Below are 20,508 nucleotides of genomic sequence, written 5' to 3'. Positions count from 1 at the left end.
TAGGTTTCAGATCCATAACCAGTCGAAGCAGGCCTTGGAGCGGACAAACAGCGCTGGTCCAGTTTCAGCTCTGTTTCATCAGGCAGCAGGAGTGTTGTCCAGCCTCAGGCAATATGCGAGTGATGCAATGAGTTCCCATGACAGGTGGGGTTGGATACTAAAAAATAACAGTATTTAGTAACATTGTTGACATGCATGAATTCTAAAATGTGAAAAAGTTCCAGAAAGTCAACTTTTTCATCTTATAGCGCTTGAACTTTCTGCTGTTTGATAAAAAGTTCACTTGGGTAAAACATGTAATCATAGTTTGTAGCCTTTTTGATGTTTTTGTTATATCATTTGAGAGCCAGTATTAAGTTTTAAAAATAAAGGCTTTATGTACAATACTACAATATTCAAGTAATACTAAACCCGGATTGAAGACATACAAATTTCTCAACTTTGCTTTACTTCATCATGCTGTTCTCATGAGTTATATGATCTGGGGAATAGAAATTGAGGGCAATTAGTAGAAACTACAAAACGGACTGACATTTCTAAAGTAGCAAAATAAATTTGAGATCCGAGCTGGGGTTTGGCCTGGTCAGGGTTACATGATGAATAACGTCTGAGCTGCAAAACGTATTGTGAATGAATCTTTTGGCCAAGTAGATGAATTGGCATTAGAACACAAAAGCAGGATGGAAATAGATCTGGCTTTATGTTGAAGTGCTGCTAATTTAAACAAACAAATATATGAAGGGAACGGGCTGATCTGAGGAAGCAGCTGAAGGTTTTGTGTAGTTTCCATTGGGTTCAAAGTCTTGTGTTTTGTCTTCGTCTGTGCTGGAAAAGATTCAGCAAGAACATTAACTGGATGTAAGAAATTGTGTCTTTTCATAACTGCTTTTAACAGAAATATGGGCATCTGCAAAGCCATTACTTTCAATGACTATTGTGACTGTGTTGCATCATATATACCTATCAAGTTCTAAATAACACTTAATGGCCATCATTAAATCAGATATCGTTCAGTTGAGATATGTTTTTGTAAGATTGGGACAACACTGGGACTGGCCAACATTTGCCCATTTATCCAATACAGAGCTGCATATTTATGCAAGGTTACAGGTTACAAGGTAGTGCTAGTGCCTTTAGCTGTATTTAGATTTTGGAGGTTTGGGATGCCAGAAAATACTGTTGAGCCTTCAAATAACCATCAGTGTTCAGAGACCCATTTATAAACCTTCAGAGCGGAGCAGTGGTCATGTCCTGCATTTTAGCAAATGTCAAGTCACTGCGACTTCCATCTTTCACTTGTCACCCAACATCATACAGACCTGAATTGCGTATAATAACTATGATTATATGAGTAATTTTCATGCATTACCACTATTCTAAGCTGAGAAAGATGTGACAGAGGCAACAGTGAGTTCACATAAGTACTTTAATCAGGCACTTTTTGCTCAAAACATTTCTCTGGAGCCTAGAATATGTGTGAACATTTGGATGAATTTCTCTTCTATGGCACCATTATACGCACAGTTTGGACACACATGAAACTTGTGGCAGGTAACACTGTTCAATACAAAACAACACAAACAACAAGGTACCTTCATTCTATCAAATAGGTAGTGTTCATGTATATTTGGCCATGGTCAAAATAGCATCCTTGTTAAATAATTTACCAAGCCTCTCAGCTTCTGAAGTCTACCTATATAATAAATAGAAATATTGTAGAAAGTTAGTGTTACTTAGGATAATGTTATTGAGGGTCTAAAACAGAGGGTTTAAGCAAAATAAAAAAAAATACAAAAAGGGAAATCTGCATGTAAGCCACAGCAGAGCTCTAGGTAATTATTAATGCAAATTTACACATTATTTTATTTTGTAAAGGCTGCCAAAAAACAATGACGATCATGAACATATTTATGATGTAGGCATCTGTGTAAGAGCATTACGTGAGTTATGGCTGAACATGTACATTACATGAATTTTTCTCTCATTGACTAGGAAACATTCTCTGGTGTTTGAACATTCATAAATATACATTTTTTCATACTTCCATCATACAGTATGTAACATTTGTTAGTATTACTTTTAATCCATATAGTATTCTTTATAGTGCTATTGAAAAGAGGGGACAAATGTGGTCCAAAATAACATTCATTATAGATTAGTCAGTAAAAAAAAAAAAAAAAAAAATCAGGACAAACATGAGGAAAACCAGCAAATGTCAGTGTCATGATAGCACTGATTCAGAGCTTAAAGGCAGAATGAGCAGGATTGGTCTGTTGCAGCTTGTAAACACATCATTCTCCTCCTCTCCTGCTTGTAGCTTCCTCTTGGATGCATGCTTACAATCTGGCACCTGGTCACTACGTTTTTCCACCCTCACACCCTGCTCGCTGTTACTGGCTGCAGGCTACACGCCCACTGCCCTTAGGCTGACACCCAGAGATGTCCTGATCACAACACAACACAAAAATACAGGCAGAGGGCAGGGTCTATGCAGGTATAGACACCGCCACATGCTTCTAGTGGGTAATTTTCAATAGACAGTTGTTGTTTTTTCAGAAAAATCCTTCTCATTTTGCCTTCAAGTAATGTGTCTTAAATATTTTACAAAGGAACATTAGATGAGTAGACAAATGACCAAGATCTGCTTACATTCTCTGGAATGATTAAGCTGCTGATAGAGCAAACTATTCTACATTTACCACATAGCTGCTCAATGTTCTCCCTCACACGAATTATTATCACAATGCAAAATGAAAGCAGTAAGGCTCGTTGTGACAAATTAAAGCCAGGGCACCTGAAGGACAGGATCATTGGATGGCACATTTCATTTTCCTTTGCACAAATGAGAGGACTTATGTTGAGGAACTTTTAAGCTATTTCACATTCACGATTACCTTTTGATGTGAGATCAAACACGGGATTCGCAGAAAATCTGATCACACAATACTCTATTCTGACTGATGTTTCATTTGTTCGAGAAAGGATGTCTCTTCCTCTATAAATATTTACAATAATCTGTTACAAAAATCCCAATTCATAAAGCATTAATGAAGAGCTTCATTTAAAACCACAAGGTTAAGAATTACAAGAGAAAAAAACAACTTACAGTACAAACATGTGTACAGTACAAGCAACAAATATACAAATATAGAAATATATTCTGAGGGTTTAGCAACCTTTTGACACTTTTCTTGTCAGAAAACACATGTAAGTATAAAAATATAGACAATGCTTTTGTACAAAATATTGACATCATGTATGAATCTCCATTTGAATGTGCAAATTAACACTGATCAACAGAAGAATAAGGAGTTTCTTTCACCCACACATAAAAAAGGCATAGTCCATTTTGGCCTGTTAGTCATGTAGTTCAGTTTTTCTTCAGTAAGCACCACAACTTCAACTATTTGTGTACTTGTTCTTGCAAAGAGAAAAAAGAATTGTATTGACTCATTTCAGGTTGCAGCCCCTGTGGTCATACAGTAGAACAAGTCTGGGACAGCAATGAATATTAATCCACCCTTAAGATTTGCGTTTAAAATTTAAATCCTCAGCTCTGCCTCCTCGCTGTGTTCCAAATTGTGTTCAGTTGTGCTGATCATTGATGCAGAGGGGCCCTGTGAGACACTGAAGGGTGTGACTGCAGGAGAACGTGCTGCAAGTGGTGAAAGAGAGGGGGAGAAACTTGGAGACATGGCGACCGAGGAGATGGATCCCTCGGCGCTGATGGGAGATCTGCGTAAAGAAGCCAAGTGGGGGAATGTCCTCCCTACAGCAGGCTTTGGAGGTACAGTTTTGGCCCCGGGGTGGGCCACAGAGGTTATGAGAGGCGGGGGGTCGATTCTTGACTCGGCTTTTGCTTTGTGATGAAACGATCTCCGAGGATGAGGAGGAGCTGTTTCATCTTTTAAACGTGCTATTTCAGTAAAAACATTAGCTAAGGGTTGGAACTGGGGACACCAGTTTAGCAGGTAGTCCCAGTTATAGCTGCCCCTCAGCTCCTCATCACTGGCCACAATGGCTGTTAGGGAGCCATCCACAGCAGGTTTTCCATCCTCTGGGAAAGTATAATCTTTAGGGTGGGAGATGCTAAGTCCCCGTCCCACACCCACATACCCACCCCCCTCATCCCTGTAGACTGGCACCTGGCCAGCTAATAAAGTACCACTCAGACTGCCCAGCTTCTTCCCTCTGAACCAGTCTATGGAAGGCTCACAGGACACATCTGATAGCTGATCTGCATCCTGCTGGATTCCAGAGTCCGGGCCTCTGGCAGAGATGCGCTCCTGCATGGAGGAGGAGATACTTGACACTCGAGGGTATTCATTGATCATTCTGATTTCATCATCCTCTGCTGCCTCTGCCTCCGCAGAGCCACGGCCACTGGAGTGGGAGGGATCCAGGGATCCTCCACGAGGGTATGGACCACCACTGCTGCCACTCTGATCAGCTGTGTATCCAGGAAGGGCCTGATGGTAAATCATTTCATTTGCTGATATTTTTGTTTCCTCAAGTTTGTGCAGCATGGTGCCTGACGATGGTGTTCGTCCATGTGCCTTTTGCTCCTTTCTTCGACGTCGTAATTTAACGAAAAATAGTGCCACAGCAATTAATATTAGTATGACTATTGTCCCGAGTGAAACTGCTATGACACTGATGAGCAGCATATTCATGTCTGTGTTGAGACCAAAAGTTGTATGGGTCACATCTATGGTAACTTTGGCCACTGCTATGCGGGATGTCTCCAGAGGACTGTGAGCAGTCATGTCCAGTGTCATTAGACGCACCTCTCTTTTAGAGCGACTCACGTGTCTACTGTAACTGTCCATCTTTAAGGAAATTGCTCCTGTTGATTTATTGACTTCAAAATAAGGCGAACTGTCTGCTAGAGTGTAGAGGACAATGCCATCCACGCCTCCGTCCTCATCTCTGGCTTGTACTTTGCCAATGATCTGACCTTTCTTTGCTCCTTCAGGCACTTCGAATGAGAACTCTGAGGAGGTAAAAACAGGATCATATTCATCCTCCCCTGTAACATAAATCTGCACTGTTACAGTAGCAGAATAGTTGCCAGCATCCATGGCAACAGCCACAAAATGGAAAGAGTTTACCTTCTCAAAGTCAAAGGTAGAGCGAGTCCATACTTCTCCAGAAGTTTGGTTGATGAAGAAGGCCTCTCTTGCCTCTTTAGAGTTGTCAAACATGTAGTACCTTAACTGTCCAAATACACCTCTGTCATGGTCGATTGCATGCAGCATGGTGACTAAGGCATTTTGGGGTTGGTTTTCCCTGATGCTCGAAGTTAATAGTTTGAGGGGAAAGAAGGGACGGTTATCATTGATGTCTTTCACCTCGATACTGACTGGAGCCAAAGCGTAGTGCCCTTGACCATCAGTAGCCTGGACAACAATCATATGGGACGACTGTCTCTCACTGTCCAGGGGTCTATGCAGCCTCAAGGCTCCAGTCCACTGGTCCACCTGGAAAAGATCTGTCTCGTCCCCTGAGCTTATGGAGTACTGCACCTCTCCATTTGGAGCAGAGTCTGGGTCTGTTGCAGATAGATGCAGGATCTCTGTCCCTGCTGCTGCACCCTCACTCAGTACCACACTGTACTCTGCTCGGCTGAAAGCTGGAGGGTTGTCATTGGCATCTGTAACACTGATGAGAATAGGCACACTGGAGCTACGTTGAGGGATTCCACGGTCTGATACCACAACAGTCAAGTTATAACTTGGCACCACTTCAAAGTCCAGCTCCTCCACCAGGATCAGACTGCCGACTGTCTGGAAGCCCTGCCCCTCCAAGAAGCGCACGCTGCTCTCAATCTGGAAGGTATTACCTGAGTTGCCACTGGCAATGGCAAAATCAAAACCACAATTGTCCCGGGACAGGTCTCCATCTACAGCCTCTAAGGTCAGAACAGTTGATCCAGGAAGGCCATCTTCAGACAAAGTGGCTCTGTATTCTGACTGGTGGAAGATGGGGGCGTTGTCGTTGACATCGGACACTTGTACCTGGACAGTGGCAATGGACGAAAGGGATGGAGTGCCCTGGTCTCGTGCCTCAATTACCACAAGGATGGAGGGATTCTCAAAATCAAACTCTGTTTTTTGGTTGACGAACAGAGTACCTGTGAAGTTAACAAATAACATGTCATTAAAAGAGAATTTCTATCCAGAGTGCATCATATTAATTTTATGTTGTTCATTACACAATGTGGTTTACCATTAAAGAATTAACAATGGATGATTCAAATAATTTTAATAATTTATTTGCAATTATTTTTGTAAACAGTGTAGCGGGTTTGGATGTGTGTTGAAGGGAACAGTATTTGAAGAACAGGAATTGCATTTGAGAATAGGAGACAGAATAGCTTGAGGCAAAAAGAGTCCTCTTTTACAACACACTTATTTTTAGATGCTATCTCAAGCAAAACATCTGAGGCAAATAACATGAAATCTGGCTTTCAATGACTTTTAATGAACAAAATGATTAAATATTCTGAAATGCCTATTGCAAATATGTCCAAACCCCAAATTTGCATCCAAGAAAAGCCTTAGGGGATAACGTTTTTATGAAGGGTAATTAAGGGCAGCTCTGGTTAGAAAACAGAAACAACCATAAATGTGCACACAATAACCTTACCATTGCTTGGGTCAATGTAGAATACGCCCCGAGTTGATGACTTTACTCTGTAGGTTATCTTTCCATTGTCCCCAAAGTCACAGTCAGTGGCTGTTACTGTGATGATTGCACTGCCTGCTGGGAGGTGCTCTGATACAGTCACCTAATGGGAAAGATATGTGTGCATTCATTACAGATAATTCAAGAATTTAGCAAACATGCTACTCTAAAATGTGGTGGCAAATGCAGGTGTGACGATAGATGTGTGAAGCTAGCTGTACCTGATACAAGTCTTGAGTAAAGGTGGGGGCATTGTCATTCACATCATCCACCAGCACAGTGAGATTGGCCTCGCTTTGATGTTTGGAGTCAGACGAGCGGACGGTCAGAGTGTACCATGTCCTTTTTTCATAGTCCAACGGGGCAGTCAGTGACACTCCTCCTCCATAACGGTGAATCCCAAACATGCCTTCGCTGTCAGTATCAAGATGTAGTGTGTAGGAGAGGGCTGGCCCTGAGTCCACATCATTTCCTGTTACCTGGGTAATAACTGTGCCAATCAGAGTATCTGTATGTGTGCGATAATAAGGTTGGGGAGGCACGAGAAGAAGAGCATACATTTAGGTTGCAGCAGGGGGGAAAAGAACACTTTTTTCTCTTTATTAAGAAACGTCCTCTCTCTGGAAAGCCTTCATCTAATAGACAGGAAATGAACAGAGGAACTTGGCAATAGTTTGTTTCATAATAGGGTCAGACTTTTCTCACTGAGGCATGCTGACTGAGCTGCCAGGGAGTGTGATATGAGGCTTTATGATAAGATCACTGGACTAACTTCCACTGTGAGGCTGACTTACCCTCAGGTACTCGGATCTCTCGAGGCAGAGGAATCACGGGACTGTTGTCGTTGAGGTCGATGATGATCACAGTGAGGGTGGCGGAGCCAGCTAGCCGTGGGGTTCCTCGGTCTGTTGCCGTAACAACAAGCCTGGTGCCACAAAATGAATGTCAGTGTCTGAACTTTCAACTTTTATGAACCCGGTTGCATAATGTTTCACCCACCAACAAGATTAGCCTCCGTTTGAGTCAAAACGAGTTTTAGAGGATACATACTTGTTCTTCTACAACAGTAGGGCTCACTAATCATTTGTTGTTTTCATTTGTTTTGCAAAGAAAAAAATAACTTATTTTCAATATTAAAAAGTGATTGAAAAAATCAATGAAACAAAATTAGTTTGAAATCAGATTTTAAAAAACGCTCCTGCTGGACAAACTTTAATAGGCTCTGGTACATGATCATCTGCTCATTTTCAATTTTTCTTTTCTCTTCTCTAACTGAAACCATTTTCTGAGCAGCTCTTGTTGAAAGAGGACCTAATTTAAAGTAGTTGTGATCGTCTTCTTGCAGAAAGAAAAATGTGGAAACAGAATTCAGCTTAAAGTTTCAATTGATTTACTCCATTTGAAAAAAACTGTGAATTTCTTGTGAAAATATACACAAAAAAAGCTTTCCCACTACAGCAAGGGAAGTTATTTGTGAGAGGGAATGGGCATTATCACAGTAACAACCATTAAACATGGCTTAATGAGATGAGCTGAGGAGAAACACATGGTAGAATGTGACTACAAAGAGAAAAGAAAAAGAGAGCAATACTCACTTTGTTTGTGTCCAGATCTCTCTGTCCATTATGGCTGCAGTGGTGATGCTGCCAGTCAGTGGGTCTATCTTAAACAAGCCACTCATGGACGATGACCTGATAGAGTAGGTCACCTGACCATTCTGACCCTGGTCCAGGTCATCTGCAGCAACCTGAAGAAAAGACCACCAATATAGAAATATTTGCAACAGCTGTCTCAATGTAACGTGAACTAGTGAGCAATAATGTACTTGTACATCCAGAGTTAATAAAAATGGGCTATATGGACCAGGTTTCATGGTTACAAATGATTCTATAGTCTAGTCAGTTGAGACACTGAGAACGCTCATTCATTTCTGGGTCATTTCTCTACAGCACTGAAACTATCCAGACTTCTGAAGTTTAGGTTAGTTTTTTATTCTATAACTTCACACTTCAACCATAATAAATGTGCAGGGGGCTGGCGAGTACTGCACCTGGATAATGGGAAAATCGTAGCCCTGTGCCTCTCTAATGTAGGCGACATAGTTCTGGAGTTGGAAGCGTGGCAAGTTGTCATTGACGTCCTGCAGGATTAAGTTGACAGCCATGTAGGAGCTGGAGGATGCCGTCTCAGCTTTCACCACAAGGCGGAGTTTCGGGGTCTCCTCAAAGTCTAGTCCTTCAGATTTCTGGACCCATATTTCACCTAATTCATAAAAATAACAATGAGTCACACTGTGGATTTGGAAAACACTTTTGTAGTGTACGCTGCCATCTCTGCACTTACCAGTAATGGTGTTTATTCCAAAAGACTGCATTCTGTTTCCACTGAAAATGCTGTAGCTGATACCAGTTTGAGAACCATCAGGGTACTGGGCCTGAGTCTGTGTTACTACTGTGCCTATAAGATGAAAAACACACTCTGTTGAAACAATTTACTTGTAATGATTTTCATTATACATTCACTTTTCAAGTAAAAAAACTTTAGAATTTAGTGTCATTCAAACCTTTAGCTGCATTCTCCTGCAGACTAACATCTCGTGCTGTTCGGGAGAAGCGAATCCCCCTGTAGCTCTGTTCCCTGATATAAATGATAACCACCCCCAGGGAAGACTGAGCCGGATTGCCCTGGTCCATGGCCTGAACTATCAAAGTCCTCTGGCTCTGGGTCAGAGTCTGAAGCTTCTCTGTAGCCTGGATGTCTCCTGTTAGCGAGTTGATGGTGAAGCCCCTCACAGGGTTGGCGAAACGATAAAACACAGAACCATTAGCCCCAAAGTCCTTGTCCTCCGCCCTCATGGTGGCCAGCACTCGTCGGCTAGACACACTGATGGCAGAGATGTTCACAATGAGTGGGTCCTGAATGAAGAACGGAGCATTGTCGTTCACATCCTGAATGTAGACGGTCACGTGAGCAGTGGAGTTGCGTGGGTTTACAGGGGAAGAGTCAGTGGCACACACCTCAAAGGTGTAAGAGGCAGTTTTCTCTCTGTCTAGAGGTGCTGCTGTGATAATGCGGCCTGTGTTCTGGTCTATGATGAACATGCTCTTGGAGCCACTGCTCAGAAAGTACAGCACCTGGCTGTTGGGGCCCTGGTCCAGATCGATGGCTTTCACCTCCAGGACCAGTGAGCCGATCGGAACATCTTCTGAAATGTCTGCAGTGTAGCTGCTGCTCTGAAACTGGGGGCTGTGATCATTGATGTCCATAATGGTCACCTCCACTGTAGCGGTGCTGCTGAGAGGAGGGTGGCCCTGGTCCTGGGCTGTGACTGTTAGTGTGTACCCAGGCCTCTTCTCTCGATCCAGAGGCCTTGAAGTGGACAGCACGCCTGACTGACTATCTAAGTGGAAGTCTCCAGATGGATCTCCACCTGCAAAGAGAACAATGGCAAATGGTTGTGGAAAGTTATAAAAATGCAAAAACATAGGAGCAGTTGAGCTGATCATTTACAATGTAAATGGTACAAAAAAACTAATTCTCACCAGTAATTTTGTAGTTAATTTCCCCACTGTCTCCAGCATCCTGGTCAGTGGCTCTTAGGGTAAACAAAGGCAATGCCTCCAGGTTTTCAGGCACCTCTATGCTGTGGTAAAGACGTCCAAAGAAAGGGGCATTGTCATTCTCATCAAGTACTCTGATCCTCACTGTGGCTTTGGCATAATTGGGGGGGAGGCCTCCGTCTTTTGCGTAAACTGTTAAAACACAAGGAGAAAAAACACACAAAAGCACTGTGTATTAAGAGATGATGAATGCCACATTTGAAATTCAGCAAGTAACTCTTAATACTATGTATTTGAAAGAAGTCACCTTTGGGTACGTTTTATCTGTTATGATGTATGACAGTCAGAGGACAGTACCTGTTATAGTGTACACCTCCTGGAGCTCCCTGTCTAGTGACTTAGTGGTTGTTATTACACCTGTAACTGGGTTGATGTTGAAACCCTCCTCTGAGATACCACCATATGTCACCTGCCCATTGGTTCCTGCAAAGAGACACACAGAGACAATGCTTTGATTCCAAAATGGATTGGAAAAAAAGTATACTAACAACAAATGTCACCAATGCTCAGAAAGTTAATTCTTTTGACCTTTATATATATGACAAAACATTATCTAGAAGGTACTTGGATTTTCTGGTTAATAGCTTACATGCTTATTTGTTTGTTTGTCATTAGTTTTGCTGTCTAAGCATTTGGCAGTCATGGCCCTCCCTCAGGTGTCTGGATGCCAGATTGCGTGCTAACAGAAAAGAGTCTGGCAACCTCACCTGTTTACTTCACTGATTGCTTTTGGAGAGAAAGTTTATAATCCTTCTGTTTTATGTGCTTCTGACTAAGTCTGGGGGAATGCACTCTTTGTGTACCCCCACCCCCACAGTCCTGTGTAGTCCTCAATTAAAAACAACTGCTAATGTCTGTAATCTGAATATGCACTCAGCCCATGAAAGCTGAGAAGCATCACAAGCATTTTTGTTTCTCTTCACTGCTGAAGCAGCATGACATACATCATGTTGTGATTAGATAGGTGTACTGGGAGCAAACTGTTGATTAAAAAATAGGATTACATGTGCTAAAGCTGTAGTATCTCAGTCACAATGCACAGTGTACTGTATGTCTCACCTTGGTCCAGATCAGAGGCAGACACAGTCAACAAACTAGTTCCTGGAGGCTGGTTCTCAGAGATCTGGGCTTCGTACTGACTCTCCTCAAACCAGGGCACCTCATCGTTAACATCAATCACATGGACACACAGCAGTTGGCTGGACGAGTGCTGGGGTATCCCATGATCCTCAGCGATTATTGTGAGGTTAAAGACGTCCTGCTCCTCACGGTCCAGAGGTTTGAAAATAGACAGAGAGCCTGCAGAGAGATGAATCAAGGGTGAAATGTGAGGAGAGATTTCCTGTATGTGTGTGTGTGGGTGTAGTTTATTATAGCCTGTTTCACAGAGGCAGTTACGCACGACAACTAAAGTATGAAAGCATGCTATCAGAGGCAATAAAACATGCCACTTTCCATGGTTGTGTGTAGTCGAGTGATTTAAAAAGCAAGTGTGAAAAATTCCCGTGTGAGGGTCAAATCAGATCTAATCTCCTCCACACACACAGCTTTGCCTACCTGAGTGCTACCACCACCACTGCTGCAACAGCACAACGGTCTGGCCACAGTTTACGAGATTTTCCACTGGAGAATGCCGCAGCCATCGAGAAAGAAGCAATAAACACACTCTAGACACGCAACAGCCAGGCTTGCCGTGCTCTGTAGAAATTAGGGGCACCCTTGCCTTTTCATTATCCTACCCTAAGAGGGTAGAGCTTGCATTGATTCAATTTCAGTTTCATGCTTTAAAATGAACAGCAACTGTTAAAAAAAGAAAGGGCCGTTTTGGTTTTACTTTTTTCGAGCATGTTTTCGCTTTGTATCTTGCTAAGACTGAGATAAGTTGCCCTTAAGCCTTTAATCTGGTGGGTATTACAGGCCAGAATATTTTCACCAAATTAGACTCCGCTATGATCCTGCCATATCTCTGGTCACTGACAACACATTGGCAGAAAAAAGACAACGGGAAACCAGGAAAGTTTTTATTTTGGATGTTTTCAATTCCAACAGCCTATGTGGAGTTTGTGGCAACAACACTTTGGACTACAGTGTGAGGGTCAGCTAAGGTTGCTCAGACAACAAGCACATCTTTCTTGTCTTATATGCTTATATGAAGTCATTTATCAGCATTTGATGTGCTAATCTCTAAATCATGTTGTCTTTTGCAAAGAAGCAATTCGCCATATCGCCAAAGCACTCTTCGTCTCAAAGTGAAATTAATGACCTCCCTTCTGACGTTGAGTGATGAGAATGTGTCTCGCTCTGTGACTTTATATATTCCTAATAATAGCTTGACAGTTCTCTCTATTGTGGTTAACTGTGATGCCAAAGTAATGAAAACATAGTGTGCAGAGATGGTCACAGGTCTACAGTCACTGACCCCAAAACAGGAGCAAACCAGGTGCTCAGAGGATTAACTCTGTCATCATTCTAACAAATAACCAGTGTGCATGAAAACACTTCAAGGTGAGCGCCCATACGGGGCTGAAGCAGAAGTGGCATGCATGACAAGCCCTGAACGTTTCCATCCCCGAGCTGCTCCAGGAGGCATCCTGGTTGGCGACTTGAAGGGGAAGGTGGAGCCTACGTTGACACGTGTCTCAAACACCACAACAAAGCCCAGAGGACCAAATAGCCCAAGGTCAGCACTGCCTATGTGACAGAGTCTCATGCAAGCACACAAACACATGTGTGCATGCCTACACACACACACACACACACACACACACACACACGTGCGTACACATAAACACGCGTAACTGATCCCTTCTCTAATGGTTCCCAGAAGCCAGAGCAGGAGGTTCTTTGGTCTTTCATGGGAATAGAGCCACAATAACAGATGATGGGTTGTGTGTGCATGTGTGCTTGTGCAAGTGTGTGTATTATATATCAAGCAGGCTTCTCTGTCTGTCTGACTTCCAGCTAAGAGAAATAAGTCATGAAAGGTGAAGCAAGAGCTGCACTTCATCGTAAGCAGAGTATTACAAGAGTTTGTGTGTTTATGGAGGGATGAGGTTTAGTGATTGTGGTGGGGGGCTTAGTGGAAGCACATGGAAAGGTGTGTACACATTCATCGAAAAGTAAAATTTTGAGATTGCACAAATACTTATGAAGTCCATGAAAAGCCCCAAAGAGAGGTGAACAGATGCTGATTTGCTTGGCTGCTAAATTGAAAATATTTCAACTTCAGCAAAGATAAGTGAGTGCTGAAATTCTCAATAGGTGCTGGAAATATAAAGATAGAGGACAAGCTGAAAGTTTTAGTCTTATCAGTATAAAGAAACAGGTGCAGTTGGCCTGGTGAATCTTACGGCATGTAAACAACTGAAAGTGTTGATATATGATGATGACATGTTATATTTGTATATGCCTCCCTTCTTCCAAAAGTTACATATACATCGACAGTTTATGGCTAAAACACAGGACAAGGAAGAACATTCCACAGGCTGAAATGAATACACACTAAGGAGGGAAACCTATCCAGAATATAGTGATTGCCTTTCAAAGAGTTTTCTCAGATATATCACAAACACAACTCTATCACCAGACCGAACTTCTACAATATCTGCGCATGTCCAACTACAATATGGTGCTCGTTAATAAAAGATTATATCTACGGTTAAAAGTCAACCCTAATTGTTGGGCATGATAAACAGGTCTCCAGCATATAAGTCAACTGCAACAAACCCATCCACCAACCCAATCCTCCACGCTCATACTTAGTGCCTTGCAACATAAAGTACACACTACCACCTGCATTGAGTTAGACTCACCAGAGTTGGGGTTGAGGCCGAACGTTCCTCCAGTGTTGCCTGATTGGATGCTGTAAGTCACTCTGCCATTCTCCCCTTGGTCTGCATCTCTGGCCATGACATACAGTGCCACAAAACCCACTGGCTGGTCCTCCATCACGCTGACAGCTGTTGGCGAGCTGAACACTGGTGGATTGTCATTCTCATCAGTTATGTACACTCTCGCCGTAACAGATCCCCAGCGCCTCTGGCTGGCATCAAGGGCAGAGTCTGTTGCCTTTACAACCACTATCAAGTTGGAGATGACCTCATGGTCAAGCTCCTGGCTCAAAGAGAGAAACCCAGTGGAGGGATCAAGGGCTAGTAGGCCAGGGGCGTTTGGCCACTGTTGGAGAATGGAGTACCTCAGCTCACTGTTGGGCCCACTGCCATCCTTATCTGTGGCTTGGAAAGTATAGACAGATGAGCCAGGCTCCATGTTCTCAGAGATGACGATGGTGACAGGATCCTCTGGGAACTTAGGGGTGTGGTCATTGCTATCCTCTACGTCGATGTCCAGGTGGACCAGGGTGCTGCTAGGGGGGGCCTGAGAGAAGTCATCTACCTCAATTTTCAGGGTGTAGCGTGCATCTCGTTCATAGTCAAGAGGGCGAGCCAGGTACACATCTCCGGTCAGACGGTCAACGACAAAGGTCCCATCTCGGCCTGAACCCCCCACCACCGTGTAGGTCACCTCCCCTTCCTCTGAGGTTTCTCTGTCACGGAGCCGGACTGAGCCAATTACAGAGCCAGGTTTGGCCTCCTCCACAGAATTGAAGGATATGGAGAGGGAATTAGATGTCGGTCTGTTACTGCTGAGGATCTGCAATGAAGAAGTAGTAGAGTATTTGAGGACAGAGAAACATGACGGTGGATCTAATGTTCTGAAGTTTACAATTTTCAACACAAAAAATGAAAATATTTCATGGATTTTGGGCAAAGCAGAAACATATTTTATGCAATCCACTTGCTTGTACTGCATGTGTTCACTGGGAATAAATGAAACCAGTTACAGGAGGTTTTTATAGACTTGAATAACACGCCTGCTAACCTTAATAACACTTAATCTGATACTCATGCGGCTGCCAGGAAAAATAATAAAATAATAGATGATAAAAGTAACACTCAGAGGAGGAAATGGTGACAGGGTTTGAATTTAGTACTGGGACACATTTCTGTACTGTGTATAGCTTTACACTTCCTTTGATGAGCAGTTCAAGTGTCTTCAAAGACTACATTATTACTTTTCTTTTGTATAAAAGGAGCACCACAAGTAACACATGACACATTGTTTTAATAAAACTGATTTTTTCTTTGAGAGTATGGCCTGAGAAAATTTAAACAGCTGTAAAGGGGAAGGGAGAGGTTGTGTTGACCAAATTTTCTTCAGCATTACTGAGATACTCAACAACAGATACTCAGTATTGCACCCTACAGCACAGTTCCCACCGTAAGTAGGCAGTCAAAAAAATATGCTGTGACTGTTGTGAAATCTGACATGACAAGCTGTAAATTGGTTCCACATTAGATGGAAAAGGAGTGCTCCAGAAATAAATTGGTATAGTCCCATCTATCATTGATGGATTTAGAAAACCAGTCTGAAAAGATGATTAAAGGAACTTACAGAGATGTGTCAGTGGGCTAGAACAACATTGTACTGTTTAATCCAATTAATCAATAATTATGACTTTTCTTATTTTTTTTTTGTTGTTGGAAAGGAGGAAAAACTGAACTGGCACTTACTGGTGCTGTTTATATGGCAACTCTATTTTCCTGGAACTTATAAATCTATGTTCCTTCCAGGGTTCTTCCATTGTGTCCATTTTCTGTTTTATATTAGATATTAACGGAATTACCTTCAATGCTGTATTTTACGTGAGTGTGCAGCCCTGCCGCTCATTGCAAAAAGGGCTACTGTATTAAAAAAGTGTTGAAGTCATTGAGTATGACCTTGATCAGAGCAGTCTACAGCTGGCCCTCATCACAAGCCAGCTGGGAGTATTTGATTCAGACCCACTTTTCCATTTCAGATAGAAATTTCCCTTTTGAAAAGTCACAGGGGAAGAAAAGGGAGGGGATGGGAGGGGAGCTTGTCAGAAGTGCGGCTGACATGTCTGCAGCTAGTCTGAGGGGCCCAGAGACATGGATCCTCTCAGCGCTGAGTCTATTCTTTGATATTAAATAGGTGAATAGTGAGGGTGTTTGTGCTGGCCGGGCTCCAATTAAAGTCTGACCTGAATGGTGAGGGAGAAGGAGGTGCTGCGTGGGGGCAGTCCTCTGTCAGTGGCTGTCACCGTCAGAGTGTACTCAGCCCGCTCCGAGTGGCTGAGAGGGGATGATGAACGCAGCTCTCCAGTGTTTGGGTTCAAAGAGAAACGCTCAGCCCTGGGACCTGTGAGAGACAGCGGGTCCAAACTTTGACTGTAGACAATGAATGTGGGCTGTAGCATTTTGTCAGCATCAAGTTCAGACAAAAGCGGTGGCTGTTATGACTAATCGACTCAACCACAGTGTCATATGTTTACAGTATTCACATGCATGGATACTGATAATGATCAATGCCATTTATCTATTACTTTTCTAAAGCATTACAATGTGTTTTAGAGTAAAAAAGCTAACTAAAATAGTGAAAATACAAAGCTGGAAAATAAATAAACCAAAGAAACAAATAAAAGAACAAAAATAATCCTACAATAATATGTTTATACCACAGCCATGGAAAATACTCTCTTCTGATTGGTTGGCAGATTGCCCTTAAAGGTGTCCCGATATGCGTTATTCCCTTCATCCATCATCAGGACACCTCATAGAGTAGTATCAGTTTCTTAAACCACTTCAGGTAGCACATTTACATCCATATAATAAAGCTCTAGTCATTTTGCAATGATGAGTACTCTCTTTAATTCCAACAGGTACTCTACCTGACAAAGAGTAGAATACAGTGCCATTCTCTCCTTCATCAGGGTCTTTGGCTTGCAGTGTGCACAGTAAAACCCCAGAGGACTGACCTTCTGTCACCTACGGATTAAAAAACCGAATTTATTATGTGTCAACAAAGATATGAAAGACATTTCATTTTCTGCCTGTCTGTGTAACAGGTCTTTTGATATCACCTGTATAATGAGGTTTTTGGCTGACTGGCTGTGTGTGAAAGCGGGGTCATTGTCGTTGTCATCCAGGACAGTGATGAAGGCTGTGCCTGTGGCACTGCGGGGAGGCGAGCCTCCATCTTGAACCACCACCACCAGCTGGTAACTTGACTGCTGCTCTCTGTCCAGAATAGTCCTTGTACTGATCTCACCTGGGGAGAGAAGGGGGGTGGATGAGAGGAATTTTATGGTGAAGCACTAGTCCAGAGCACTAGAATAATGATGAGAGACTTAAGAGCCAGCAGGCTTTGATCAATGACACACAAGCAATAGACATCCATAGTGTGTACATGTACGACACACACTCACGCACACACACAAATAGAGGAATTTTGGAAGGTTGGCAGATGCTGTGGGGACTCATAACTCAGCCAGAAACTGATCGCAATTCAGAGTCTGTGTCTCCACCCACAGACTAACAGGCTCAGCAGGCCAATTAGAGCCCAGCAAGACGCTTAGTGCTGCTGTCACCATCATCTGACTAATTAATGACAGTGGGGAAGAGGCGACTGTAGTCTCTCATCTTTTAAAGATGACTCAGTGAGTTGACTAAACACTGATAGAGTTTTTTTCATCAATTATTTCCATTTTTGATTACAGATAATAAAAAAATGTCTCTAGCGGAATCATGACAGCTTGTTTTTCAAATTGATGTGTCTTTGAGCACATGTAGAAAGAAATAATTTGTTCGACTATTTCAGTTTAGTTTCAGCTCAAGTGCAGAAAAATACAATACGTGTATAAAAACTAAGAATTCTGAATGTGGGGTCCAGGTATGCTCCAGTATCTTCTGGAGGTGGGTATTTCACATAATCCAAAAGAAATCCAAAATCCAACAAATAACATCAACAGTGCAGTCTTTCTTTTCTTGTGCTAGCTCCTGTGTCAACAGCAGCTTGCTCTGTTCTTTAAGCACCTCTCTCTTAAACATCTCCAAAGACTTTTTATATTTGCAGTTTTGCCAGTTTTTGCATAAATACAGATTTTCTGCCTCATGAAGTAAAATTAAGATACCCCAATTTTAACACTCCCATCCAATAGACCAGCTGTGACTGCTGCTGTGATTAATCATAGTACAATAAATTTTCAATTAACCTGTGTGGGAGTTTATCTGGAAGTGGCGGTCAGGGTGCAGGAAGCGGTAGCTGAGGCGTCCATTGGGCCCACTGTCTCGATCTGAGGCCAGCACATGACCAAAGCCTGTTCCTGCAGGCAGGTTTTCTCTCACTGCCATGAAGACCCTCTCCTGTGTGAGTCGAGGAGAGTTGTCATTCTCATCAGTCACCGATATCCGCACTGTAGCACTGCCCGTCTTCTTCAACTGTCCATGACCTTGGCTGGCCAGCACTGTTAGAAGATACATGTCCTTGACTTCTCTATCTAGGGCACTCTTCACAAACAACCAGCCACTGTCCGCAATGATGCCAAACCCAGCAGCATCTCCGTCTGGACGAAGGTGGTATGCCAGGGGACTGAAGTAACCTGAGCCAGGCGTTTCTCTGTTGAGAGCCCTGACCTGCAGGAAGCGTTTGTTTATCGGAGTCCCTTCTTTTAGCTCTACACGGTAGGTGAGGGTATCAAACACAGGTCCCTGGTCATTCTCTGCCTGGACATGAACCACAAGCATGAAGGTGGCACTAAGCTGGGGTACTCCACTATCCTTGGCAATCACATGGAGGTCATAACGGGGGGCACTCTCATAGTTGAGGCTCCCTACCAATCGAACCTCTCCACTGCTGCGCTCTATGCTGAAGGTCCTCTGGATTCCAGTTGGAGAAGAAAGCTCGAAGGTGAGTTGTCCATTGAGTCCAGAGTCTCTGTCCTCAGCTTGGACCCGATAAACCACCGTGCCCATTTCTGTGTGCTCTGGCAGCAGCAACGATTCCGAGGAAGAGGGCAGGAAAACAGGCGGGTTATCGTTGATGTCTGCAATGGTAATGTGGACACGGGTCTGGCCAAAGGCAGGGGGGTTACCACTGCGGGCTTGCACCTCCAAATCAAGAGCTGACTGGGCTTCATGATCCAGGGGCAGACTGGTCCTTAGGGTCCCAGTATCAGGATCTACTGTAAAGTATCCAACAGGGTCCCCAGAACTGATGGTGTAGGAGATATCTTTGGAGGTACCTGGAGAGAGAGAAAGGTGACAAAAACCAGCAACACATCAACAGGGCCCAGGAGGTTACGCTAAAAGCACCAAGTAACTGTATACTCGAAATATGTCATTTTTCAGTTTTCCTGACTGTAACAGAGCTCTGAAAACTCAAAAAATGAATATATAAACATAGTTGTGAAATTGAATTTTTGATTGATGTTATTTCAGAGTTAGATGTGTATAGTGGCCCAATGCCTATTTGTACAAGTGGTGCAGGGAACAGAAAAGAATCTCATTTCAGCAAGATCCATGTTACAGATAAATGTATATTGAATTGTTTGATATTGGCTGTGGGTCTTAAATTTGGGTGTTAGTAAGTGAGTAAGTAAGTGAGTGAGTGACAAAGAGGAGAACAAAAGAAAGAGAGCATGTGTTTGTGGACCCCACCTGTCTTACTACTGGCCTGGACGATACCTACAACTGTCCCCCGCAAGACGTCTTCTGATACAGTAAAGTAGTACTGAGTCTGTTCAAACACAGGCGGCGCCACTAGTCCTGCCACCACACTTATGTTGACTCTGGCATTGATGAGGGCAACCAGACCACCACCATCCTGTGCAGAGATTACCATGGGAATGACAGAGTTGGCCTTTCCATAGACAGACCGAGACAGGGAGATCACACCTACAAAAACAAAGCCGCAGACAAGGTTGAAACAGGCTATTTCTACATTACGCACCATTATAAATCACGCAAGATATAAGGAACTGGAAAAGTGCTGGTGCCAACCTGTGTCTTTGTTTAGAGTAAAATAAGGGGAGGCCCCTCCAGGTACTGTTTTGTATGTAATTCTGCCATTCTCGCCTGAGTCTGGGTCATAGGCCGTCACTCTTACAACAGATGTCCCAGGGGCACTCTGCGTGCTTAGACTGACAGCATAGCTGACTGGGTAGAAGGCGGGTCTGTTATCATTAATGTCGACCAAATCTACCTTCACATAGGCAACTGAGCTCAGTCCACCCTGCAGAGGAAACAAAAGCTCTTTTGTTAAACCGTCACACACATTAAATCGTGAACAGAAAAAACACACCTGAAAGTAGGATTTAGGCCATGTTAATGGTGCAAGTAAA

At 43.1% G+C, this 20,508-nt stretch overlaps 1 protein-coding gene across 1 annotated transcript in view; it reads right to left on the bottom strand.

Moving 5' to 3' along the window:
- Positions 1 to 1,413: 1,413 nt before the first annotated feature.
- The window catches only part of LOC143323482 (protocadherin-16-like), a 78,535-nt gene continuing 59,440 nt past the window's right edge, over positions 1,414 to 20,508 (bottom strand). The window contains exons 4-21 of the mRNA XM_076735349.1: positions 20,168 to 20,399; positions 19,826 to 20,062; positions 18,382 to 19,410; positions 17,251 to 17,438; positions 17,059 to 17,155; positions 16,372 to 16,529; positions 14,120 to 14,960; positions 11,367 to 11,606; positions 10,605 to 10,730; positions 10,230 to 10,439; positions 9,251 to 10,117; positions 9,031 to 9,144; positions 8,738 to 8,949; positions 8,283 to 8,434; positions 7,482 to 7,612; positions 6,909 to 7,195; positions 6,649 to 6,790; positions 1,414 to 6,133 (exon numbers count right to left, since the gene is read on the bottom strand). Of these exons, the coding sequence (XP_076591464.1) occupies positions 3,543 to 6,133; positions 6,649 to 6,790; positions 6,909 to 7,195; positions 7,482 to 7,612; positions 8,283 to 8,434; positions 8,738 to 8,949; positions 9,031 to 9,144; positions 9,251 to 10,117; positions 10,230 to 10,439; positions 10,605 to 10,730; positions 11,367 to 11,606; positions 14,120 to 14,960; positions 16,372 to 16,529; positions 17,059 to 17,155; positions 17,251 to 17,438; positions 18,382 to 19,410; positions 19,826 to 20,062; positions 20,168 to 20,399 (7,854 nt within the window). The 3' untranslated portion in view covers positions 1,414 to 3,542. The remainder of the gene's footprint in view (positions 6,134 to 6,648; positions 6,791 to 6,908; positions 7,196 to 7,481; positions 7,613 to 8,282; positions 8,435 to 8,737; positions 8,950 to 9,030; positions 9,145 to 9,250; positions 10,118 to 10,229; positions 10,440 to 10,604; positions 10,731 to 11,366; positions 11,607 to 14,119; positions 14,961 to 16,371; positions 16,530 to 17,058; positions 17,156 to 17,250; positions 17,439 to 18,381; positions 19,411 to 19,825; positions 20,063 to 20,167; positions 20,400 to 20,508) is intronic.

Source organism: Chaetodon auriga, chromosome 7 (genome assembly GCF_051107435.1).
Source record: "Chaetodon auriga isolate fChaAug3 chromosome 7, fChaAug3.hap1, whole genome shotgun sequence".
NCBI lineage: Eukaryota > Metazoa > Chordata > Actinopteri > Chaetodontiformes > Chaetodontidae > Chaetodon > Chaetodon auriga.
Note: the sequence above shows the minus strand (reverse complement) of the source record. Positions and strands in the feature narration are given on the sequence as shown.